This window comes from Grampus griseus, assembly GCF_964374135.1.
Source record: "Grampus griseus genome assembly, chromosome: 11".
In the NCBI taxonomy this organism is placed as follows: Eukaryota; Metazoa; Chordata; class Mammalia; order Artiodactyla; family Delphinidae; genus Grampus; species Grampus griseus.
The window spans coordinates 99,591,382-99,616,488 of record NC_139005.1 but is presented as its reverse complement, the minus strand read 5'-3'; the positions used below and the strand labels follow the sequence as shown (position 1 = coordinate 99,616,488).

The following is a 25,107-nucleotide window of genomic DNA, read 5'->3' as shown; positions in this document are numbered from 1 at the left end:
CACGGCCCCTTTTTTTTTGTCCCATGGACCCCCCAGGTAAAAGGTAAAGCCAAGAGCAGCCTTCAGAGCCGTGCCCTGAAAGGCACACAGTGAAACACACGGGCCTGCGGAGCAAACCACGGGGACTGAAGAAGGTTGCTGCGCGTTTTCAACAGTGACCAGCCTCGTGTGTGCTGCTTTACCAACACGTGAAGTAACGAAACCTCTGTAAAATGCGCGAATCGGGGCCGTTACCTGGGGAGGCCCACCTGCGCGGGGGGGTGGGACTCTCCCCCCACCCCACGCCCTGAGCTCCCGACCCTTCCTCACCCCACGTTCCCCTCCAGGGAGCGGGGTTCGCTGTGGACCAGAGGGCAGCTGGAGGCACGGGCGTCAGGCTGGCCCTGCGGGGCCAGGGGCGCACGTGGGCTGTCGGAAGAGGACCCGCCACAAAGAGGGGCAGAGGCCGAGAGGGAGCTTCGAGCGTAGGTACGGGACCAGGAGATTGATTTTAGCTGCAAAATCACAGCCTGGGTGTGTCGTCAGGAGAGTCACTGGTGAGGGGACAGCACTCCCGGGGGTGTCTGTGTGATGTCTGCCAGGTTCCCCAGGGACCGCTGTCCCGTCACTGCTGTGTCCAGCACCTAGGACAGCGCCGGAAGTGGACGGATGGACAGGTGGATGGATGGATGGATGAATGAAGGGATAGGTAGACGGATGTGGTATCCAAGGCCGCCCCCCTCACCGCGGAGCTGGCCCACTGGACCTGGTTTCCATCCAGCTCTGGCCACTCCCTGAGGGACCTGGGCAGGCCTCTGCCTCCCGGGGGCTCAGGGTGCAGGGGGCCCTTGGGTGTCCCCAGCACAGGTCAGCGTGCGACCTTGGGGGGTCTCAGAAGCCAGGCAGGTTCCTGCATCCCTCTGGGTCCAGTGCTAGCAACTGGACCAGCTGAGCCACATGCGCTACTAGGGACCCCTCTGCCCAGGGCCCCCTCAGCCTCAGACCTCGGGGAGGGCTGCAAGCAGCAGCTGGCCCCAGGGATGCCCAGGGCCCCCGAGGGGAGGCGCCTCTGGGCGGGGCCAGGACCTGTACCCCAAACTTCAAGTGCTGCTTCGGCCCCATCCCTGAGCCCCCCCGCCCCCGTGGCACGTGCCAGCCCCTGGGCGCTCCTCCCCCACTGGCCACCACCCATCCTTGGCTTCCTTCTTCTGGAAGCTGGGCCCCTGCCTCCCTCCTCCCAATGTCCACAGCTTCCCCCGCCCCCAGCCCACTCCCTGGGTGCCCACCTCACTCCTCGGCCTTGGTGCTGAAATCCCCACTGCCCTCTAGTGCTAGTGGCCACAGGGGCCCTGGGCCACCGCAAGGGGCCCGTGGTGCCAGCCTGTCCCACTCCAGGTGCCCATGGTGCGCAGGGACCCTGCCAGGAAAACAGCCCCCCGACCTTAGCACAAACCATTACAGGTTTATTTAAATAAAAATTTATAATTTATACAAGACTTTTTCTTTAAAAAAATGTTACGGGGCATTTTTTATCAGTTCTTCATACAGTACAATCCTTTTGTTGAACAAAAGTTACACTGGTAATGAGTATTTACAGACCCAAAATAGACTGAGCTCCAGACATAAAAAATTTAACATTCATTCTAGTTCAGTGATTAGTCGCAGAAATTAAACACCTGCCCAAATTTACACAACTCAATAAAACTCCAGGCTCTCCCCGACAGGGAGCCCGCACAGGCCCGTGCTCTTCCCGGCAGGGGCCCTGGGCTTCCAGAGAGGGACCTGCCGTGGGCCACTGTGCAGCTGGGGACGGCCACCCCGCACGTGGTCAGTTTTCATCTCCCTTGCTCCTCAGAAGGGACTCAAACCAAACCACGCCACTCTGAAGGAGGCAAGTCCATTCCACGCAGGGACACACCCACAGTGCATGGGGACAGAGTCCCACGTGTCGAGCCCACAGCAGCCCCGGGGAGTGGGGCTTGAGCAGCACCCACAGGTGGCGCCCCGCAGTCACCCTGGGCCAGTTCAGGGCCCACCCTGCCTTGCCCCGGGCACAGAGGGGGTCCCCCACTGGGTGTGAACCCACAGCCCCCCCAGAACCCGATCCACCTGCACCAACTGTGGAGCAAAGCCCAGGTCTCGGGCAGGCTCTGCCTTCGTCTCTGAAAGGTCACAAGACACCGACGCCAGGGAGACCAGGAGCTGGGCGGCCACCGCAGGGCCCCGGGACCTCACGACTGGGCCGGGGCGTGTGCTTGTCTGGCTGGTGGGCGTGGCTCCCGAGTGCACTCCGCGGGGTCCCCCCACCAAGGGGTGACAGGAGTGACACCACTGAATCGCCCGCCCAACCAGCAAATGGGGAGCAAAGGTAAAAATTACGTCTGAAAAACGATACAAAAATAAGAAAAACAGCTTGCTCTCTGTAAAAAATATAATCTTCTGTTTCTTCAAAAAACAACGATCTCCGTGACACCCAGAGGACTCAGGACAAGCTGAGGGGCCGGAGGTGCCCGTGTCGGGAGTGTACCGAGCAGGGGTGGCCCCGCCGTCTCCTGCGCGTGTCCGTCCCCGAGGCCTTTGGCCAGTCAGTCCCAATGGGACACCGGGCCTGCGAGACGCACGCTCTGACCTCCCCGAGAGTGAGGGCTCTCCCCCCTCCCCGCCGAGTGTGTGCAGGCACTAGGGCTGCGGACCCCGACCTCTGGGCTCTGCTCGCGGTCACTCCCTGAAGCCGGCTGACCTCCCCAGCGTCCCCTCTGGGCAGGCCCTCTGCCAGCCTGGGCCCCCTCGGGCCTGAGGCACTCTGTCCACTCCCACCCCGGCACAGCAGCCTGGAGGCGGGGGCAGCCCCGGGGCTCGGAGCACCCCCGAAGCGGCCGTCCTCCTGGGCCTTTGCACCGCACGGCACTCTGCCTCCTCCTGAGGAGCTGATCTCGGGCCCCCGGCCAGCTGGTCAGCACCGCGCTCCCAGGACGTGCACGGGGGTCTCCCTAAAGGACGGGCCCGTTCATGGCGCTGGCCAGGGGCCCCCACGTCGCCTGTCGCCGGCGTCCTTCACCCCGGGGAGGGCCCCGTGTGCTCCTCGTATGGCTTTGGTGTGGCAGAGCTGCTGGCCTCCGAGAGCCGGGGTGCGGCCGCGCCGGTCTCCGCCCGGCGGGGACAGAGAAGGCGCAGCTGTGCTTGGCGGTGTGTCCTGCGTGTCATCCTTCCCGGTGGCCTCGCGTCCACAAGACGCGCCCTCGAGAGTCCCGACCCCTAAGCGAAGGGGTCTGTAGAACGCAGGGTCAACACAACAGAAACCACAGATCGGGGGCGGGGGGGTTATTGCAAAAGATCACGAGGATGTCCAATTTTTCTCCACTACCGAATTGTTAAAAAAAGAAAAACTCCCAGCGACGTCACGGCGAGCCCACACTAGCTGTCACCGCCCGATGCCGCCGCCGCCGTGATCTTCATGTACTGGCTGAAGATGGTCTCGAACGCCTCGTCTCTGTGCACCATGGCGCCGAACACCAGCGGCTGGCGGGGAGGGGAAGCACCGGCGGTGTGTCCACGCGCGGCCAGGTCCACACGGAGCCGCCGCCGCCCCCGCCAAGCACCTGCGCTGGGCGGCAGCCTCCTGCCCAGGCAGGGAAGGGGCTTCCCAGGCCCCTCTGCCCGGCCGAAAGCCTGGCCGACCTGCGCTCAGAGCCACGCCCGGCCCCCCGCCGCCGCAGCCTCCCCGGCCCCCGCCCAGCACTTACTTTCTGTGTTGATGGCGTGGACACGGCAATCCCCATGCCCGACCCCGGGAGGACGGAGAGGACCTTGTACTGAAAGCCAACGGCGTGCCTGTCACCACGGGCCCCCCTGGAGACGGGGCCACCCTCCCCACACCCCAGGGTGCAATCCACGGAGCCCCAGACGGGCCTGGGCCTCCCCAGCCAGCAGAGGACGAGGACTGACGGTGTGAGCGGAACACTAGACCTGCTGACACACCCGCCCAGCCTCGCCGGGGCCCCCCAAGGAGCACCACGTGGGGGGAGCAGGTCCCCCAGCCCAATCTTGCTCCTCCGACCACACACGTCTCTGGGAGGGAGGGACCCACCACAGCCACAGGGGTGCTCCTGACACACCCTCAGAGGAAAGGAGACGCTGCCCAGCGGACCCCTGGGGGCCCACCCAGGAGGCCCAGAAGGGGCGTGGGTGGACCTGGCCCCCCCCCGCCAGGTGTGTGTGTCAGGCTCTGCGCACACCTGTACCTGCTCCACGTGACACGACGGAAAGTGCTGGGGAGTGCCGCAGACGGGACAGCCTGCCCCGGGGGAACGTCTCAGGGCCAAGGGGCAGACGGCTGCCGGGGCCCAGCTCACTGCCCACCCCACCCCCACACACACCATCCGTGCGAGGACACCAGACGCCGGTCCACCCGGCAGAAGAGAGCGCACAGCCCGCGGCACGTGGATACCCCCCCGACGAGCCGCGGGGCTCCGCACAGACACCGCCTAGAAGCGGGGCCCTGCCGCGGGGAGAAACGACACCTGCCCGACAGTCCAGACAGCACCCCTCGTTTTGTTCTAATCACACCCCGCTCCCAACTCGGCCGCCGGCTTCGCGACCCCGCCGCTCCTCCGCTCTTGAGGTTGGGGGTGAGGGCGAGCAGGGGCCACACCCACCTTCTGGATGTCCGTGATGTCCACCAGCTTGATGACTTTGTTCCTCTTGGAAAAGCCGGACTTGGAGCTTTCGAAGCACAGGTAACTACCGGCGGCGGCAGGGGGCAGGGGTGGACAGAGCACAGCCCAGCAGGTGAGCCAGAGGGGACCGTGCCCGGCGGCTGCAGCCACAGCCAGACACAGGGCCCCTCACCTGCCGCGACGCGCCGGCCTCTTACAACCCATTTCATTCTTACCGAGTCTCTCCGCTTCTCAGGTTCAAACCCCACTGCTCTACACTGAACCCGACTCACGTTCCCATGACGTGAGCATCCCCGGGGCGCCCAACAAGAGACCTGTGTGTCGGTCTCCTCGGCCAGTCCTCCAGCCCTCGAGGGGGCAGAGACGAACAGGTGGTCCTTAGCTGAGAGTGGGGGCAAGGTGCCGAGGGACCCCAGGGCTAAGAACAGACCCCACCCTGCACCTGCTCCGCCCCCCCCCACCCCTGTAGCAGCTGGGTTGCTACACCCCAGAAGGAGGGTAACAAGAACCCTGCTGCCGCCCTGGGGCCACGGCCCTGGCTGGGGGAACCGCATGGTTCCCGCCACACGACATTGAGCACCCAGACCAGGGCATCCCGGGGCCTGGGGAAATGACGGCCTGCGGCCCCGGCTGCGTCCGGCTCAGAGGCAGCACCTCCCCCCCCCGGGGGGCCGGGAGCCAGCAGGAGTTGGGGTCTCGGCAGGGCTAGGGGCCCCCACGGCTGGGCCGCCCTGGACCGCGGGGCCCGCGAGGCGCCCCCTCTAATCCCGGCGCCCGCCGACAGGCTCACTCACTTCTCCGTCACGTACAGGACCCCGTTCCTGATGTAGTCGGTGGGCATCTTGCGGTCTCTGTTTATCAAGCAGCACCGCCAGCCGCTCTCACACACTGACGGGGACAAAAGCGGCCGTGACCTTTCCTACTGGAAATACCCGCCCTCTGGCTTGACGTCGGAACCCTCAAGCACTGGCTTTTCAAGGATGTGCTGACGTTCACCCTCCACCACCAGATGAAACCCACAGTGGGAGGAAACTGGCCTCTGAGAGCCTCTGGAAAGCAGATGTTTCCCCTCCCACGTCAATGGGCAGAGATTTTGTTGTTTTTTATTTTTAAAGTAAAAGCACAATTTAAATAAATCAAACTACGGCCATGGCTCTCAAGGTTCACGGTCTGGGTCAGCAGAAAAGGAGCTCAGGAGAAGATCAAAACTTAAATTCTCCAAAGTTCTCTTTCTGCAGTTGGTATCACACACGACACAGGCCAAACCGTTTAAGGGCCCCCGACCCGCCGCACGGAGAGCCGGGCAGCGCAGGAGTTTCGGGCGAGGCCGAGCAGGGCCCTGGGCTCCCGCGTCACCTGTCACCACCCAGCTTTCTAGGAGGCCACAGCAAGGGACGGGCTGGCCAGGGCGGGACCGGGAAGCCCCTGCACGCGTGGCGCTCTGCGGCTCCGCTTCGGGGCCGGCCGGCCTGCCTTTCCGCTGTCAAGCCACCCACTGCAGACGCGCTCGGCCCCTCCGACCCACCCGCCCAGGACGCCCGGGAAGGCGGAGGCGGGCGGCCGGCCCTCCCTCGGCCCCCGTCGGGTCCCCCAGCTCTGGGGCGGGCGACCCCGCCTGGCCTGGCCACGGGCTCAGTACACACGTACCCGCCAGCGGACGCTCGTTTTCTGTCAAGTTAAAGATTTCATGGAAATTGCTCTTCTTGGCGCCGTGGACGCGGCTGGCGTCCTCGTCCTTGCTCAGGCCGGCGGGCGCGCTGGACACGTAGCTCCGCGAGGAGGCCGTCTGCGGCTGCCGAGGGCACACGACGTCCCCGTCAGCCCCGCCAGCCGGGGGGGGGGGGGGGGTGGGCGGGCCGGAAAGGGACGGGGCCGCGTGGGGACGCACGCACGCACGCACGCACGCAGCCTCGCCCCGCCCCGCCCAGGCCCCGCCTGCGCACACGCGGACAGACGAGCGGAGAGGCAGGCACACCCAGACGTGGGGTCGCGTCCTCCTCGCCCACGAGCCCCCGCCTGGGCAGAGGCAGCCCGGCTGCGGCGGGCAGACCCTCTCCCCGCGACGCCACGCCCCAGGCACTGTGCCGAGCCCGACCCAGCACGTGCGGTCAGTGCGGAACCGTCAAGCGCTCACGCCCGCGCTGCGGACACCGGGACCGGCCGCAGGACAGGCCACCGAGAGCAAGGTTGGCAAGTCAAATGGAGTCAGACCATAGCAACGCGCAGCATCAGGGCACGGCGTGGGGGTGCGGGTACCACACGGACACCGTACCTTGTCGTGTCCCGACAGCTGGCCGGACGGGACCACACACACGTGTGGCCACGGAAGGAAAGGTGGGTCCTCGTGACACGAGGCGGTAAACACCAGCTGAGCAAGCAGCACGCGCAGACACACGGCCGCGGGACGCCCTGGTGGGGTCGCCCTCCACCCCGGAAAGCCCACCCCCAGCCTCTTGAGTCTGTGACACTCAGGGAGCCAGGCTGCCTGCTCTTGGGCCTCAGCCCTTGGGTCCACCTCCGTCTGCATGACCAGAGCCCACCCACCGGCTCCCCAGGTGCAGGCTGCTACTGCCTGCCCGGCTGCACACCTGGCTTGCGAGTCTGTGGCCCCAACAAGCTCTGTTGTCCTAGAACCCAGGAAGCCTGACCCACACTTGACCCAGAGCTTCCCTTCCACGGACAAAAGCATCAGTTCCCAGACACCCTTTCTTCAGAGGACACTCATACACGAGACTCTGAAATCCAACGTCACCACCTCCAGGAAGCCTTCCTACACCTCCGTGGGAGTCCTGCTGAGCCCAGAACCTCCCCACTAGTCTGAGACCCCAGAAAGAGCACCAAGGCCAGATTGCCTTCCTCGTCCTGGCTCTGGACAGGGTGCCTAATGCCCACACAGCCTTCCACCTAGTCCCAGCCCGTGAGCACAAAATGTGCCCATCTTGGCCTTGCTGTGCCCTTGCCGGGAACAGCAGGGACCCGGCACCCACCCAGAGAGCAGTCACTCCCAGGGCTCCCTGCTCCCAAGGCTCCCAGGGTCTCAGCAGTCACGGCCAACGCCCTGTACCCTCCTGCCCTTGGCCTGGGGGCCGGCCTCGCCTGGCGGGGCCCAACCAGTCTAGGTGGGTAGGGGCCCCCCGACCAGCCTCCAAGCGCTGCACAGCCTCCCCCAGCAGCTGTCCCCTGCCCAGGGCTGGCCGGCCCCAGGGTGCCCGCCCTGGACCTTCGGGACAGCAGAGCCGGTCACAGCGAATCCACCCCCACAGTTGTCTTAAATTGTCTGTTTCAAGGGCCCCGAAAATCAGAGACACCAGCCTCCCCGCAAGTCGGAAGTGAGGGACAGCAGAGTGTGGCCGGCGCATCTCCCGGCCGCTGCGGGGCCTACCCTGCGTGACACGGCAGTGCTGGAGCGCTCCTTGAGCTGGGGGTCCGTAGGGAGGCTCTTCCAGATGATGTAGGGAGTGTCATACTTGGCTCTCAGCCTCGGGCAGCGTTTGAAGATAAAATCAATGACAAAAAGCTTGATTCCGGCGTAGAGTCCTGGCGGCAGAATAAGGTCCCATTTCTCCAGGATCCTGCGGCCCTGCCCCTGTGGCCGCAGTGGTCCCCGCCCCGCCGGGCGCTCCGTGGAGGGCCTCCCGGGACCCACGTGTGGGCCGATGGTCCTGGGGTGGTTACACAGGGCAGGGAAGTGACCCCAGCTGAAAGGGAAGCCACTTCTGTGTGTGTGTTGTTACCTCCAACCCAGAGGTCGCTCAGGCCAAACACTAACCTGTCCCTAAAACCGACCAACCGAACAAAACCACGAGCCACCATCCTCCAAAGGGGACGTGAGCAGGACTGCGGGGGACCCGTCCCCAGCCTGCCCGCGCCTGACCAGGTGAGCCGGCAGTGACGGCCAGGGGCTCCCGCCTCCTGGTCAGGGCACCTGCGTTGGTCCAGGTCCCCAGAGAAACGAGACAGACAGCCCGGAGCACGCTGCACTTGCGTTGGCGTTTGTCATTCCCCCCACGGCCTCACTTGCCTGCCCTGGTTTTCCTGGCGAGGGGGGCGGGGAGGGGGCGAGAGACCGAGGACCCACCTGCACGCTGGGGGCCGAAGGGCAGGTGGGCACAGTGCCCAGACCATGAGGCCCCCGAACTGTGTGACTGCCACAGCCAACACTCCAGCTCAGGCCGGGTGCTCCCTGCCCGCCCCCAACCCACGCACCGTGGACAGAGCTCACGGTGCTGATCAGACGGCATGTCGCGCTGACCGTCGGCAGGCTCCTTACCCACGGCCAACCCCACCAGGCGGTAGGGGAAGAAGCAGGAGGCGAGGAAGGCGGCCCACAGCGCGATGTACAGCTTCTGGGTGATCTCAGGCTGCACCCACATGAACAGGCTGGAGAGGAGAGGGGAGGTTCAGCCAGGTGGCGGGCGCAGTCTAGACGCGGCCGGCCAGGGGCTGACGACTTACTTCTTGATCTTTTCCAAGATGTCAGCCATCTTGCCAAAGAGGTTCTGTGTGAGGAAGCAGCTGCGGTCACGACACACCCCTGGGGCCACAGGGCAATGCTGGAGACGCCCAGCACCCGGGAGACCACAGCCAGCACCATGGAGCCCGTGGTCCTGCCCAGCCGCTCCCAGGCCGAGGACCGGGTGACGGTCCGGTCCGAATCACGGGTTAAGGCACCGCTCGAGATGAGGGACCCAGGCCCGCACCCTCCCAGGAGCTCGCCTGGCACTGGTCAGGAGGGCCTCCGCCAACTGGGGCGCCGGCGTCAGACCAAGCCAAGAGGGCCCTCCCCACCAGCCGGGTTGTCTCGGGTGTCAGCTCCCAGATGAGCCAGGTCTGGAGGGATGGGTAGCTGGGGTCCCCCCACCTGGAGCCCGGCAGCGGTACCTGCGCTTTCTGGGCGACGTCCAGCACAAGCTGGAACTTCTCAGACACGGTCAGGTCTTCCTTTGGAGGCTCCTTCAGTCAAAGGGGAAAGAGAATTTCCACTGAAATTTATCAGTTCAGAGAAATTACTGACAAAAACAGCAAGGAGGCCTCCCAGCCCAGGCAGGGACCAGGTCTCTGCTGCCCCGACACAGTCAGAGGGACGGACATCCCTGGGGGGCCCAGCCCGAGGGGGCAGCACGGGCAGCTGTGCTAGATGACACCCGTCTGGTGCCTGAGAGGGTGGTAGGCAGCCCCCCAGGTGGGCAGGGCTGCTTGAACAGATCACCTTCAGAGGCGCATCTGAGACCACAGAGCCCGCACCCACCCGCACTTTACAGGCGGGAGAACTGAGGTCCCAGCAGGGGGCCGACTTCGTCCTGCTTGTCTGAATTCATTCAGCAAGAACCTCCCTAAGACCTCCAGGTACCAGGGCCAAAGGGCACGGGCCTGCCTCCCCAGAGACACCCTCCCTGACCCCTGTCTCAAGGGGCCCCTGCAGACACCACCACATCCTGCACCCCTACTGTGTGCTCCACGCACATGGTAAGTGCTCAAACGCCTGATGAAGCCCACGCATGCACCACGGCCTCCCTCCTGCCTGTGCCTGGTGGTTCAGCCTCACGGGCCAGAGTCCCCCGTAGAGTGGTGGGCAAACTTTCTGTAAAGGGCCAGGTGCTAAGCACGTGTGCCTCTGCGGCCCCAAAGCAGCCAGAGCGTAAACAAACAGGCGTGAAGGACACCAGTAAAAACTGGTCCAGCCCGTCCACCGTCCACCTCCCTCCACGGGAGGCTGCGAGCGGCTACAGGGGCCCCCTCGCTGCCTCCCCTCCACATCACGTCCCAGCTGAGGAGGGTCAGGCCAGGCCCGGCCCGGCCAGGCCAACCTGCCTCCCACGCAGCCGAGCCCAGGCCCGTGAAGGGCGCTCGGGCATCAGCTGGTGAGGGTCAGGGTGCGGCCATGCGGCTCCGGGGGGGGGCGGCTGGCCTCCTCCGCGACCTCTCCCCGCCTGGCAGGGGGACCCGCGGCCCCCGCACAGCACTGGCAGGTAGAGCCTGGCCCCAGGCGACGGGGCCCCTCCCACGACTCACCACCACTTCGGACACTTCGGGCACGATGCTCCACTGGATCCTCCAGCCCCTGGCAAACAGGGGACAGCATGGCTTTACAACAGCACCGTCTGCAGGCGGTGGCCGCACAGGGGTGACGCCAAGTCCCCAGGCCTGTGCTCCCAACGAGGAGCCGCCCCCAGACATTTTGGCCACTGGGACAGGCGCCATCTGCCGAGACCAGCAGGACCCCCTCCTAGGCTCCGGAGGGGAGATGGCCCAGGCCACCCCACAGACCCCCCCAGGGGAGATGGCCCAGGCCACCCCACAGACCCCCCCCAGGGGAGATGGCCCAGGCCACCCCACAGACCCCCCCCCAGGGGAGATGGCCCAGGCCACCCCACAGACCCCCCCCCAGGGGAGATGGCCCAGGCCACCCCACAGATCCCCCCCAGGGGAGATGGCCCAGGCCACCCCACAGACCCCCCCCAGGGGAGATGGCCCAGGCCACCCCACAGACCCCCCCCAGGGGCGATGGCCCAGGCCACCCCACAGACCCCCCCAGGGGAGATGGCCCAGGCCACCCCACAGACCCCCCCCAGGGGAGATGGCCCAGGCCACCCCACAGACCCCCCCCAGGGGAGATGGCCCAGGCCACCCCACAGATCCCCCCCAGGGGCGATGGCCCAGGCCACCCCACAGACCCCCCCCCAGGGGAGATGGCCCAGGCCACCCCACAGACCCCCCCAGGGGAGATGGCCCAGGCCACCCCACAGATCCCCCCCCAGGGGAGATGACCCAGGCCACCCCACAGACCCCCCCCCCAGGGGAGATGGCCCAGGCCACCCCACAGACCCCCCCCAGGGGAGATGGCCCAGGCCACCCCGCAGATCCCCCCAGGGGAGATGGCCCAGGCCACCCCACAGACCCCCCCAGGGGAGATGGCCCAGGCCACCCCACAGACCCCCCCCAGGGGAGATGGCCCAGGCCACCCCACAGACCCCCCCCCAGGGGAGATGGCCCAGGCCACCCCACAGACCCCCCCAGGGGAGATGGCCCAGGCCACCCCACAGATCCCCCCCCAGGGGAGATGACCCAGGCCACCCCACAGATCCCCCCCCAGGGGAGATGACCCAGGCCACCCCACAGACCCCCCCCCCAGGGGAGATGGCCCAGGCCACCCCACAGATCCCCCCCCAGGGGAGATGACCCAGGCCACCCCACAGACCCCCCCAGGGGAGATGGCCCAGGCCACCCCGCAGATCCCCCCCCAGGGGAGATGGCCCAGGCCACCCCACAGACCCCCCCAGGGCCTCCTCGGGGCGGGCACATTTACAGCCCCCGGAGGTGGCGGGCCTCTCCAAGCCAGCCAAGGGGGTGGCAACGGCAACAACTTTAGTGAACCACGTCTAGTCTGGGCACGGAGAACCCTTTCATAAGCGCTTAAAAGTTTTCTACGAGAAACATTTTCAAATGAACCAAGTTAGGCAACCGCAGAGAAGCACCTAGAGAAACAGTGTAAAGTGAACTTTTGAACGGCTCAGTGAAAATACAGAAGGCAGGGCCCCCTCTTAGGCCCGACGTGGAGCTGGGGTTCACTCTGTGGGGCGACCTCAGGTCCACACAGACCCGGGAGGGCCCGGGGACGTGGGGTTCCCACCCCAGCGTGCTGGCTTCCAATAGGGCCGCCCGCCCCCAGCCTCGAGATGGAAAGCGGGTGCTTGGAGAGGGCGCAGGGAAGACACCACGTGGCCCTGGGCTCTGGGGTTGCTGAGTCCCAGCGCCTCTCTGGCACCTGCACCCCGACCAGTGGGGACCTCCCAGGGCACAAAGCCGCTGCAGCTCCGTCAACCCCGCCTCCGCCCACTGGGATGTCACTGTTGAGGTGTGTGTGGAGGGGGGACTTTCCTGCCCAAAAGCAGCACGACCGGAGGAGGGGCCGGAGTGGCCCCAAAGCCGGCACCCGCTGGCAGCCTGCTGGACAGAGCTGCTGGGGTTTGGGGATCACCCTGCCCGCTGCAGCAAACCATCCTCCTGGGGGCTCGGGGACTATTAGAGGACAACCTCCCAAAACGCCAGCACGTGACACAGAGCCGGCTCGGCACGTGCCCTGCCGTGCGTGTAACGCAGGAAGAGGGCACAGCCGCGCACACGCAGCACACCGGCGCACCTACCTGGCTATGAGGTAATTGAGGGATAACCTCAAAATTGCTAGAAATAAGAACATGGGGATGGCCCAGCCATGCCACACGGCATTCATGTACACCTGCGGGTTTGGAGAGAAACGGGTCGGGAGGGAGACGGTTAGGCGACCTGCCCGCGTGGGTCAGGACAGACCAGACCCCTCTCTCCCCCAGCCGGGCAGGCCGCACTCGCAGACAGGGAGACCAGGCCCCAGCGGCCCTCCGCGGTCCCGAGGACCAGGGCACGCAGCGTAGACAAACCCGCTCAGGGAGGAGGGGAGACGGAAACACTGCTCTGGGTGGGCTGGGAGCGGTCATGCCCGGAAGGAGCGTCCTGGACGTGGCCCAGGATCACAGGAGGAGGGCTGACCCTACAGAGAGGTCCTGGCCCACCGCCACTGCGGGCCCACCTGGCAGAGCCGGAGGCATCCGCGTACCCAGCACTGCTGACAGTCTACCCCGCGCCACAGGGCAGGCAGGGTGCTGGTCACAGCGCCGGCACTCAGAGAGGGTAGGGGACGGATGCAGTGGGTTCAGGAGGAGGCCTGGCAGGTGGTCTGAACGGCGGGCAGGGTGAGCTCAGCCGTAACACACGGGCGGAACTAGGGACCTGGGACCCAAAGCAGCTGAGGCCCCAGGGAGCAGAGTGCGTGTGAAGGTGGCCGGAGGAGACCTCCAGGGTGAGGGGGGCTGGCCCCTGGCCACCACGGCCTGTCCTCTGCATGTGCACAACACCCATCTCCCTGGTGGACGGGAGGCCCCTGGGGCTTCAGGGCGGCCCTCAGGACCCTCTCAGGTGGAGGCCACCTATGGGGGCCTCTGCAGAGATGGGGCCTTTGGGGGCTGTGGCTCTCCCTGTCCATCCTCCTCCCGCTGGACAGCAGGGTCTCCCCGGGCAGGGCTGGGAGCAGCCACCACAGGACAACTCAGACTGCGACTGGGCCTGTCTTCCCCAAAGCACCCCGTGACGCTGGCCCAACGCTGCCTACCTTCCCCAGGCCTGGTGGCCTGCTTGGCCCCTAGGCCACTGTGCGCCCGCCAGAAGCCTCCCCCAGGCGCCGGTGCCTGATGGGAGGGACGGCTGGTTTCTGCACAAGCAGACAGACCGCCCCCTCGGCCCTTCCCCATCCCACTTGGGAAAGTCGGCCATAAGCTTGGCACGAGGCCCTCTCCCAAGAACGCTGCTGCGGGGATTCCGGGCAGGCGGGGAGCCCCACTGCCAGCCCCAGGCTGCACCCTACAACACCCTCATCCAGTCCTTACAACTGCCCTGCAGCCCACTTTACAGACGGAAACACCGAGGCCGGGAGCTGTCCCACACGGCAGGGATGGGTGGGTCCCTCAGGAAACCTCAGGGAGGGTGCACACCCCACCACCCACCCGCGGGGAGCGCTCACGGTGAAGGCGATGGCAGACGTGTAGACGGAGTACCAGTCGGATAAGGCAGAGAGGTTCTTCACAAAGCTGGTGACAGGCTTGGCACCGCGCTCTGGGGACAGAACGGACCATGCGGTCAGGCCAGCGCTAGCCCGGCCCTCGGACACACCTGGCAGTCCGGCTGCTGCACCAGCTGGCGGTGCGGGGAGGGGGAGGGAACCAAAAGGAGCAAAGCAAACCCCAACCGTCGCGGGCTCCCGGCACGCCTGACCCCAGGCCAGCGCTCCCGCGGCCACTCCCTGGCTGCGGCCCATGCTCCATCCCCGCGGGGAGACGTCTGTCTGCCCGTCTGCCCTGGCCCGTGCCCGTCTGCCCTGGTCCGTGCCCGTCTGCCCTGGCCCATGCCCGCAGGCGGGGAACGGGGATTTAGTCCGCACACCCCGGGCCCTGCACCGCGTTTCGCTGGGGCTCCCAGGCCTGGAGGGAAACTCGGCTTCTGGCCACGGGCCAGGGGCGGACAGACAGACGGGGTGAGCCTGGGACATACTTCCCACAGCCTTAGGAAGAAGGCTGGGCTGGGAACTCCTGAAAAGCGTGCTTCCGGAAGCAAGTCCAGTTCAGTGCAAGACCGCAGTCACCGCCCGGGCAGCCCCGGCCCCAGCGGCTCACACAGCCACAGCGACGAGCGGGTACTTACTGAGTCCACGCCGGGTACTTACTGAGCCTCCTCATGTTCTCGGTCAACCTAAGAAGGGGGAAGAGATGAGCGCCAGCACCCACTCGGCCGCAGCCGCGTCCTGACCCCGCAGCTCCCTGCGGGCCCTCGGGGAGCACGGGTGACCCATGGGGGGAGGCTTCCTTGTCTCCCGCCCACGCCGCCCCCACCCGAGTCTGAGGGCCCGGCCCAGCCTGCAGGCACTCTCGGCGTCGCCACCGTCCCCGCGTGGCGTCTGTCGCAAAGCACCAGTACGACCACTGACTGGGGGGCACGGCCGTGCGGCCGCCCCCGCGAAACCTCCCGGGCTTTGCTTGTCGGCCCCGAGGAGTCCTGTCCTGCCGGGACAGCTGCCCCTCCACCCCGACCTCCACCTGGGCCCCACCTCCGGGCGCTGAGGGGCTCCTCCGTCTCCACCGTGCTCTCCTCGGGCTGGAACCGGAAGTCCTCCACGTACTCCCCGAATTTCTCATAGAACCACTTCTGGACACGGGGGCACAGCCCCTGGCTCCGTCGGTCTGCAGGACGGGGTGGGGTTCCGGGTGAGGGCAGCAGGCCGAGAGGGGCCTTATAGAGCGGCAGAGACGGGGGCACTGGCAGGTGGGGCTCCCAGCCGGGCTGGCGAGGGCACATCCACGCCAGAACTGTGAGGGGCCGGGTGCCCTGAGAACAGAGCCCGATCCACTTCACCACGAGGTGCAAACCAACCAATGCAGACCCCGGGGGTCCCCGTGTTCCTCACACCGACCCCGGCTTGTTGGAGGCTGTCCCCGTGTGGCGTCCAGGCGGGCTCTCAGCCCACCACCGGTGCTGCATTGACACACACACACCCCCCCCCCGCCAGGCACACTGGTTGGTCTGGGAAGTGGCCAGGTGGGCTCACTCCCAGGGACACCCGGACCCTGGGGAACAGCCAGTGGGCGTGCGTCAGCGGCTGTGGTCCGCTGGGGACCCCAGTGACTGAAGTCATCCATGTCAGACTCGAGAAAACCAGCCCGAATCTCGTGGAACAAGTCTGTCCCTTCGGAGAGCAGGCCGTGGAATCGCCTGCAGGAGGCGCTGTCCCACCACAGTCAGAGGGGGGTGGACTGCACGCAGGTGGTCATGTGCTGCCAGCTCGAAGGGACGGAGGCCGGGGGATGGAAGGCGGCGCACACAGAAGCCGCGAGGCTCACAAATGCCCAGAGGAGGGGCGGCAAGGGCCCGGGTTCTCACAGCCCACCTGGAGCCCGACAGGGTCTTTAGCGGGAGGATCTAGGCAGGCTCAGCCCTATAACCGCTTGGACAGCAGCCGCGGACAGTGAGTAATGGGACGGGCGTGGCTGCGTCCCCATGAAACCACACTGACGACGCTGAAATTTGAAATTTATGCAGCGTTCACGTGTCAAATCCTTTTGATTTTTTTTCCACCATTTAAAAGTGTAAAAAGATTTTTTTCAACGTAAAGGCAGATAGGGAGCTGTAGTTCGCCGACTCCGGGTCTAGGTCAGGCGGGCTGCCCGAGTGGACAGGCCTCACGGTGCTCCCGAGCCCCTCTTCCCCAGCACCACGCAGAGCACCCGTCCCCGCCACCTCCATCCTCGGGGCTGCGCTTGGTGGGGTCCTTCCCTCCCTACCCACACTCCCCACCTCCCACGCAGAGCACGACACGGTGACCCCCGCTGTGGGGACGGGGTGGAAGGACTCTCCTCTGACACTTCCCACGAGCACAGGAGGCTCATCAACTCCACACACAGCAGGGGCCTTGGCGGGGGGGGGGGGGGCGGTCTCCAGCGCTGCTCCTGGCTTGGAACCTGGGCCACTGGTCATGAACCCTGAGAACCCAGGGGACTGTGACCCAGTGGACACAGCAGCCAATGCCGCAGCCGGCTGGCCTGTCTGCGGGCCCAGCACCGGGGCCCTGGGAAAGAGGCGTCTCCCTCTCTGGACGGCAGGTGGGGGGTCAGGACCCGGCTCTGGTCTGAGCTCAGCCTCCACCTGGAGCGGAAGCCTGAGGGGCCTTCCCTCCCGGGCCCTGGTCTCCTCACCTTCACACTGGGCAGGGCTTAACCGAAGGCCCTCCTGTTGTCGCCCTGAGCCCCCAGCACAGGCAGGGGCCTACCGTCAACCCTAACCCTATCCCCTCTCCCACCTTCTCAGCCTGCGAGGGGCCTGGGTGCACCACAAATCCGGCCCCTTGAGATGCCCAGTTTCCTCCCATGCCATCCTCTGAAGGACAGCTTCAGAAAGTACCAAGTGCTGAGGGAGATAAGGAACTCGAGCCCGGAGTGGGAAGAAAAGGCACTGAAAGGAGCTCTGCGTCCTGACCTGGGGGTGCTGGGACACAATGCCCGCAGCTGGCCCCACCTCCCCACTCACCCCCTTGTCAGGACAGCCGGCCTCTGGAAGCAGGTCGCCAGGCCAGGGGCCAAGCAGCCAGTGTGACCACGACATGATTCCTCTCCGGGGAAGGGCTGGGAGAGATGTCGCATTGTATTTTTAGGAGAAAATAAAGTCATGTTTTGATCGAATGCCTTGCATCTGCTACGGAGACTCACCAACCAGTAATCAGAGACACTAACCCAGCTCCAACAGGAGGGGATCCCCGGAAGTGAGCAAGTGCGCCCGGGAACAGAACCACCCCCCCCCCCCCCACCGCATCTCCGTCCCCCAGGCCTACCTGCTCCATTATTGACCTGGGCCTGCCCTTTCGGAGGCTGCTGAGCGGGCGGCTCCTCGGCTCTTAGAGGGGGGAGAAGAAGCAAGATCTCTGTTAGTTCAAGACAGCATGATGAGTCCCGGCTTCGCAAGGTTCCCGTGCTCACGGGAGTCACGCCCAACACCAGAGTGCCCGTTCCCACCCTCGGGGATCCCTCTGGGGTCCTGGCTGCTCAGCTTAGACGCCGGGTGAGGGCAGTAGGGCAAGCACAGAGCTGCATTCCTCACGAGCACACTTTATTTATTTAGTTATTTTTGGCTGTGTTGGGTCTTCGTTTCTGTGCGCAGGCTTTCTCTAGTTGCGGCGAGCGGGGGCTACTCTTCGTTGCGGTGAGCGGGGGCTACTCTTCGTTGCGGTGCCCGGGCTTCTCATTGCGGTGGCTTCTCTTGTTGCAGAGCGTGGGCTCTAGGCGCAGGGGCTTCAGTAGTTGTGGCACGTGGGCTCAGTAGTTGTGGCTCGTGGGCTTTAGAGCACAGGCTCAGTAGTTGTGGCGCATGGGCTTAGTTGCTTCGCGGCTTGTGGGATCTTCCCGGATCAGGGCTTGAACCCGTGTCCCCTGCATTGGCAGGCGGATTCTTTACCACTGCGCCACAAGGGAAGTCCTACACTTCTTGTTTTTTGATGACCAAACACTGTCTCAAACATACAACTCTTTTCTTTCCTATTAATTCTGACCCATTTGCTTCTTTATTTAATGTTAAGCTCAGAACACACAGCTCTCATACTAGTTACTTGGCCTGCTAATGGAAAGGTACTCAGTGACACACATATTTAGCAAGCAGCATGCAAGGCCACAGGCTGGATGAGCCCCTGCCTGGCAAGCTGTGCACAGGTCCCAGCTTGGTCCGTGCCGGCCACCTGCCCGGCTCCCTGCCCCTGCGGCCTCACTGCACCTGACCACAGCAGTCACCCGGCCTCAGAGCCTCCCTGGAGTTCCTGGCCACCTGCCGGATCCTGACCGCAGACCTGACTTTCAGCCACAGGCCCTGACGGACTGGCCCCCAGCCGCTGGCCGGACCCCCTTCCCTTGGGCAGTGCCCTGTTCCTGACTGGCCAGCCCACCTGCCCTCCTCACCCTGCACTGGCCTGGGCTACCAACACGCCACGCTGCTGCTGTGGTTCCCAGTGCAGCAGAGATCCCAGGATGTGGGAAAAGTGGCACCCCAGGCAAACCTCGGCAGGACTGGGGTGGGGGGGGCACGGAGGGCTCTGCCAGGACAGAGACAGCGGGCTGGGAGACCCTCGGCATCCTGCTCTGTTAACACAATGTGATCTTGTAATAGGGAAGAACCTTTGTATCCATCCTATCACAAGTTCATCACTAAAGAGATGTTCCCTATAAGCTTAAATTATACATAGTGGCCCATCTCTGGGAACCCTGCCTCCCAGGTAATGAGCATTAAACTAAAATACCTCTGTTTAGCTCACAGGAAACCTGCCCAGGCCCACCTGTGAATGACTGCAGGAGGAAGAAATGAACACATCCTCTCTGGGGGCTGACGGGAACCAGGAAGTGTTTCACTTTACCCTCTCCCCTTTTCGTATAAAAGGAGCCTGGGGCTTCCCTGGTGGCACAGTGGTTGAGAGTCCGCCTGCTGGTGCAGGGGATGCGGGTTCGTGCCCCGGTCCGGGAAGATCCCACATGCCGCGGAGCGGCTGGGCCCATGAGCCATGGCCGCTGAGCCTGCGCGTCTGGAGCCTTTGCTCCACAACGGGAGAGGCCACAGCAGTGGAGGCCCGTGTACCGCAAAAAAAAAAAGGAGCCTGAATTCTAAGTCAGGCAAGATGGTTCTTTGGGGGCACAAGCCCACCATCCTCTTGGTCTGCTGGATTTGGGAATAAAGTCGTTATTCCCTGTCCCAACAGCTCGCCTCTCGATGTTGGCCGGTCGTGCAGTGGGCAGTACAAGCTTAGACCCGGGAACAGTCCCACTCCAGCGTCTCCGTGAACCGACCCGCTCTGCGGGTTTATAACCTGGAACTGCAACCCATGCCGGCCGCGCTGTGACGAAGCAGGAAGTGCGGAGGACAAGCTGGATCGGAGGAGAGCAGGGGGCGAGCCTGCAGCCTCGTGAAGCAGTGGCCAGGGAACCATGAGACAGAGGGGGTCCCAGAGAAGGGAGCCAGGGTGGAAGAGGAGGGGGCCAGGCCTCCACGCCCTCCCCTCCCTGTGGCCAGGCTGCCCAAACGGCCATCCATGCTCAGAGCTACTGACAAACGGGGATTTATTGGGAACAGGAGGGGAGCTGGGGCACGCAGGAGACTCCAGACTGGGTTCCCTGTGTTCCTGGGCAGGTGTCCAGGCCTCCGGACCAGGACATTCCCTGAACCGGCCGGGGGTCCTGAAGAGGCAGCTCACACAGGAAGCACTAACAGACGGGCTCCCACCAGAGCCTGGGCCCAGGTGTGCTACCGAGGACTCGTGGGCCTGACGGACACCGCGTCGCTCAGCCACAGGTGGGCCTGGGGTCTGAGTGGCCGGCAGGGCTGTCTGGGGTGCCGTGCTTGGTACCATTTGAGGTACCATCTGAGGATATTGATACTGCACAGCCACTGGCTGTGTGATCTTCCCAACATAGTCACCGCTAGAATAGGACAGGTATTTAGGTATAAATGGGCTGCCAGCTGCCTGCAGGGAAAGACGGCTGGCAACACGGGCGCAGGTGTTCCAGGTGGCGGGGAATTTTACCTTCTTCCCGTCACACCACATGTGGAACATGAGTGCCTGTGACGTGCACGGGACGTGGGAAACAGACTGACAACACAGCGCACGGCAGTGATGTTCTAAACATTAAGGGGAAGGCAGAGGGCAGACAGCTATCAGGGCCTCCCAGCCGGGCCCACCCACAGCTCCGGGTAGGTGGGGAGTGAGCGGTGGCCTCATCAGAAGAAAGGGCCCTTGCGCTCCTAGTAACTGTGGATTCTTCCAAATGTTTTGGAACAACCTCCGCTGACGTTTAACAGTCAGGGGAACAAGTCTGGAGTGGAGTGTGCCTGGAGGGCTTTCCCAGAATCTAATCACCCCGCCGGCCACAACCCGAGGCTGCAGGACAGATGATGAAGCCCATGGGCGGGGGGTGCCAGGGCCACACGTCAGGGCCGGGCTGGGCACAGGAGGCAGTCACCAGGGTCTGTGTAGTTCCCACACGGGGTGCCCCGGCCAAAGCCCCAACCAACATCGTGGGCAGTGCAGCACAGGAGGATGACACGCACCCTCCGGCCCCCTCAACGCAGCCGGGAGGGCGGAGGAGCCGTGGGAGGCGCCGCTGAGAGCAAACCCAAGGGTGGGCCCCGGGCAGGGCCTGACCAGAGGCCAGTGGAGGTCAAAGGCAGTTTCTCCATGTTGCTTTCCGACCGATAACTGGACATGGCCTTCGCCTTGAGTAAGCTTAAACCAAGGCGATTTCCCAGGAATTTTCTTAAAAAGCAAAACAGAGGTTTGTATGAACTACCATGTTTTAATCCTGCAGATCCAGTGTGTGTGTGTGTGTGTGTGTGTGTGTGTGTGTGTGCGCGTGCGCACGCGCCCAGGTGTGAAGGTGGCACTCCACACAGTTGCCCACCTTGGACGGCCCACAGCGACCCCAGATGGGCACCAGGATAAGAAGGAAAGAGGAGGTCCCTTGCCTGGAACCTGTTTCTCCCTGTTCCTCTCCTCCCTCAGGTCTCAGCTTCCAGAAGGTTCCTAAACCCCATGGTCCCCAGGACCCTCAGCTTCTACTTCCTCGGTCCGGGCCTGGATGTTCCTTCCCTGTAATCCCCAGTTGGTCCCCAAGCAGACCCGTGAGAAACAGATCTGTCTGCAGCCTCAGAACCTATCGGGGGCCAGGCACCCAAGGGGCTTTGGTGAAAGGACGAGGATGAAACCCCCGGAGTGGGCTGGGGGTGGCGGGAGGGTGGAAGGCAGAAGACATGGACCCTGCAAAGGGAGCTGGCACACGGGGTCCTCTCAGGCCGAGCGCCGCCCGCCGCCACCAGGGCAAGCGTGGGCTCTGGTAAAGCCGCACATGAACACAAACTGCATCAGACAGAAGCGCGTCAGTGCGGGTGACGGCACTGTGACACGCCATGCAGGCCAGGCCCGGCCGGCCAGGGGGCTGAGAACACAGCCCACACCCGGCCAAGCACCTGGATCTCCAGAGTCGTCCCAGGTCGGGCCACTGGCTGCACCGCTTTGCGTTATCAAATGTAACTGAATCTTTGAACGTCTACAGATTTTCACATAAGGTTTAACATCAGGGAAAGTACTGCTTGAAGCCGTGGTCCGATTTCTGGTCCAGGGAGGGGTGCCGGCCTTGTAGCCCGGCAAAGCAAGTGACACCCTGCCCCAACACGGGGCCCCCGCGGGGAGCCCCAGAGAACTGCAGAATGGGTCACGCTGACCTGTGGGACAGGCAGATGGCCTTCGTTCAGGGGCACTGGAAAGCCCACGGAGCTGTCCTAACACCCGGCAGAGCAGGACACTAAAGGACCTTCTCCCCCAGGGAACCAAGTGCCAGCCGTTCCCTGGGGCTGAGAACCAGCTGCTGAGACCCAGAGGAGGCCAGCGCGAAGCACAGCAGGTTCGGCCTTTCCAGCAGCTGAAGCCCGCGCGGCGCGGTACCTGGAGCGGGGCTCTCCTCAGAGCCCCACCGTAGTGACGACACTCCGCAACGACAATGACGCCAGGCCACCCCACGGAAAAGCCAGCTCTGACTGGGGTGTCCCAAGCTGGAGACAGCTGTGCGCTCAGGCCAGGGGGGCCTGGACCAAGGGATGCGGGGCCAGAGGCCAGGCTGGTGAGGGGGAGGGATGGAGACTTTGGCGGCCTCAGCTCCCAGGCCTTGTCCGCCAGGCCGCCGGCCTGGACTGTACACAGGGACAGGGAGCCCTGGGGGGTTTTATCAGGATGGGAAGAACACAGCTCTTTGGACTTGCAAATATCCCCCTGCAGCGACCCGCTCCTTGCTGGCGGTACCATGAGGCAGGGGCCGAGCTCGCGTGGGCAGAGGTGGGAGTCCGCACCACCCCCTCCGGAAGCTGGGGCGGCCTCTGGCAGCCCCAGGATGGAGGGACCCTGCTGGGAGGAGGTGACTGGCCAAGGAAGGCTGACCCCGAGGGTGCTGTCAGGGGCTCGGGGCGGGGGAGTGTCCGAGTGGGCAGTGGGGCGGGTCTCAGGGTCCTGGGGGCGACTGCTGGCCAAGACCTGGGGCGACGTCAGGTGGTTCTGGGGGCTCTGCGTCCCTCTTCAGCCCTGCCCGGCCAGACCTCCCAGGGCTCAGCTGAGACTCCCCCCCCCCCCCCCCCCCCCCGGTTTCCAGATGCAGGCCCCGAGGCACAGGAAGGCAGCCGCTTTCCCAGGATCGCAGCTCGCCGCGGGCACGGGCAGGACTCAGCCCAGAAAGTCGGGGCCAGGCCCACCATCACCACTCACCCACGCACCCTCCTGATGCCCTGGGTCCGGCAGGGGCTGGGAGGGCGGCGGTGGCCGCTCATGGGGACTGGCCACCTCAGGGTATGAGCTGGGTCTTGGCTCAGGGGACCGCTACCCCCCGAGAGGGCAACGCTACCTGGGTGACAGTGTTACCTGGCTCTCCCCTCCTCCCATCTGGCCTTGGGCTCCTCACCTGGCCCTCCCCCCTCCTCACCTGGCCCTCCCCCCTCCTCACCTGCTACCCCCCCTCACCTGGCCTTCAGCACTTCCTGGACCTTCTGCTCCAGCTCCATCCGCCGCTGCCGCTCCCGGTCCAGCTCCTGCCGCAGCATCTCCGCGTTGGTTTCCTCTCGCAGCTTCCGGAGCTCCTCCTCTGTGAGGGGAGAGAAGCCCAGGTGAGTGTCATGTGGTCCATTCTGCCCCCCAGGCAGAGGTGCCGAGAGAGGGCTGGTCTGCAAAGCACTCAGACAACTGGCAACAGCAGCTCTCTTGCTCCTTCCTGGGGGGCACACCCGCAGGAGTCTATCAACCGGGGCTCCTCTTACACAGTCAGGGCAAGATCTGGGGCAAAGCAAGGGTGAGAGTGTCTTGACTAAATAAAACCCATTCAAGATAGACACACCAAAGGCATTTCACCAAACCACCTCCACGGGGGCAGGACACCCCGAGGAAGGGATGCTGGCGGCACCTGGTCACTCCACAGACACACGTGCAGCAGGTACAGTTCTGGGAGGTCTCGGCCGCAGAGCAAAGCCCATGTGAGGGGCAGAGAGCTCCGCCACCTGGCTGCCGACCACCTGAGAACCGTGCGGCGGGACGGTGAGGGGTACAGTGGCAGGGTGAGCGGGTGCTCGAGAGAAGCCGCAGCAAGGTGTGTCTGAGTCAGAACCTGGATGAATAGAAGGTCGCGGGCCGGCAGGGTAGGGGTGCGGGGGAGAGCGTGGGGTGCAGAGGGAGCAGCCTTGGTGAGGCCAAGGCGGGAGGGGCCATGGGCTGGGGGGAGGGGTCACAGATGAGATGCGGGCTGGGCGTCAGAGCCCGGAAAGCCAGAATGAGGACCCGACATTTATTCCAGGTGTTGATGGAAGCCAGTGCCAGGTAGCTGTTGTTCTAACTGAGAGTGTGGGGTGGGCTGAGGAATGGCCCCAAGGACGGGCCATCCTAACCTTGGAAGCTGTGACTAAGCACCTTACACGGACAAAGGGACCCTGCGGAAGTGATAAGGACCTTGAGATGGGTGTGCATCCTGGATTACGTGCATGGGACCAATGTCATCACAATGATGGAAACTCAGGAGAAAGCAGGAGGGTCAGGGGTCAGAGAGAGGAGACAGGAGGGTGCTGTCCCGCTGCCTGTGAAGAGCCAGGGGCACGGGCAGCGTCTAGAGCTGGAAGAGTCAAGGACACAGTCTCCCCCGGAGCCTCCAGAAGGAAGACGGCTCTGCCCGCACCTTGGCTTGAGCTCTGTGACACTCATTTCAGGCCTCTGGCCTCTGAGCTGTAAGAGAATAAAGAGGCTACTTTAAGCCCCCAGTCTGTGGAAATCTGTCGCAGAGGCGACAGGAACCTCGTACACACGTGGCTGCACACGCCCTAAGTGGACGTCGCTCTGCATTTCTGCACGACCGGACACCGCACGACGACACCACACAACACAGGAGATCCGTGAGCAGCCATCCAGCTCACACTCCTGAGGACGGGTCTCCTCCCACCTCCAGGCCGGAGCTGCAGTGAAGACACAGACCCTCTGGGCCTCTGGACCCAGGGCGGCCTGAGCTTAGTAAGGAAGGGGGGCCTCAGAGAGCACCGTGGACAGGGAGGTGATCAGGACCATGGACGGCCACCCCTCTGACGGCTGGGCCCAAAGAGCAGAAGGAGAAGGGTGTGCAAGAAGGTTCCAGAACCCGCTGTGCATACAGTCTAGTCCTGCACTTTTCGTGTCTCCCACAAAGCACCCCAGCTACCTCTACTGAAGACGTGAGTTATGCATCGATGAAGAGGCCCAGTCCAGCCTGACACAAGTCTTGCAGTTTCATGGAAGACACAGATGCTCCTAAGTCTGGTCCAGGGCGGGGATTCCGGCTCTCCTCCTACCTGG

The 25,107-nt window shown here is 64.5% G+C and overlaps 1 protein-coding gene across 1 annotated transcript in view; it reads right to left on the bottom strand.

Annotated features, from left to right (window-relative positions):
• Positions 1–1,486: 1,486 nt before the first annotated feature.
• GRAMD4 (GRAM domain containing 4) overlaps positions 1,487–25,107 on the bottom strand; it is a 77,719-nt gene continuing 54,098 nt past the window's right edge. Inside the window, exons 4-19 of the mRNA XM_082665197.1 lie at positions 23,263–23,383; positions 17,560–17,621; positions 15,286–15,418; positions 14,905–14,930; positions 14,206–14,297; positions 12,800–12,891; positions 10,668–10,716; positions 9,537–9,608; positions 9,111–9,154; positions 8,926–9,035; positions 8,038–8,192; positions 6,303–6,447; positions 5,450–5,543; positions 4,635–4,719; positions 3,723–3,791; positions 1,487–3,498 (exon numbers count right to left, since the gene is read on the bottom strand). Coding sequence (XP_082521323.1) covers positions 3,394–3,498; positions 3,723–3,791; positions 4,635–4,719; positions 5,450–5,543; positions 6,303–6,447; positions 8,038–8,192; positions 8,926–9,035; positions 9,111–9,154; positions 9,537–9,608; positions 10,668–10,716; positions 12,800–12,891; positions 14,206–14,297; positions 14,905–14,930; positions 15,286–15,418; positions 17,560–17,621; positions 23,263–23,383 — 1,454 coding nt within the window. The 3' untranslated portion in view covers positions 1,487–3,393. The remainder of the gene's footprint in view (positions 3,499–3,722; positions 3,792–4,634; positions 4,720–5,449; positions 5,544–6,302; positions 6,448–8,037; positions 8,193–8,925; positions 9,036–9,110; positions 9,155–9,536; positions 9,609–10,667; positions 10,717–12,799; positions 12,892–14,205; positions 14,298–14,904; positions 14,931–15,285; positions 15,419–17,559; positions 17,622–23,262; positions 23,384–25,107) is intronic.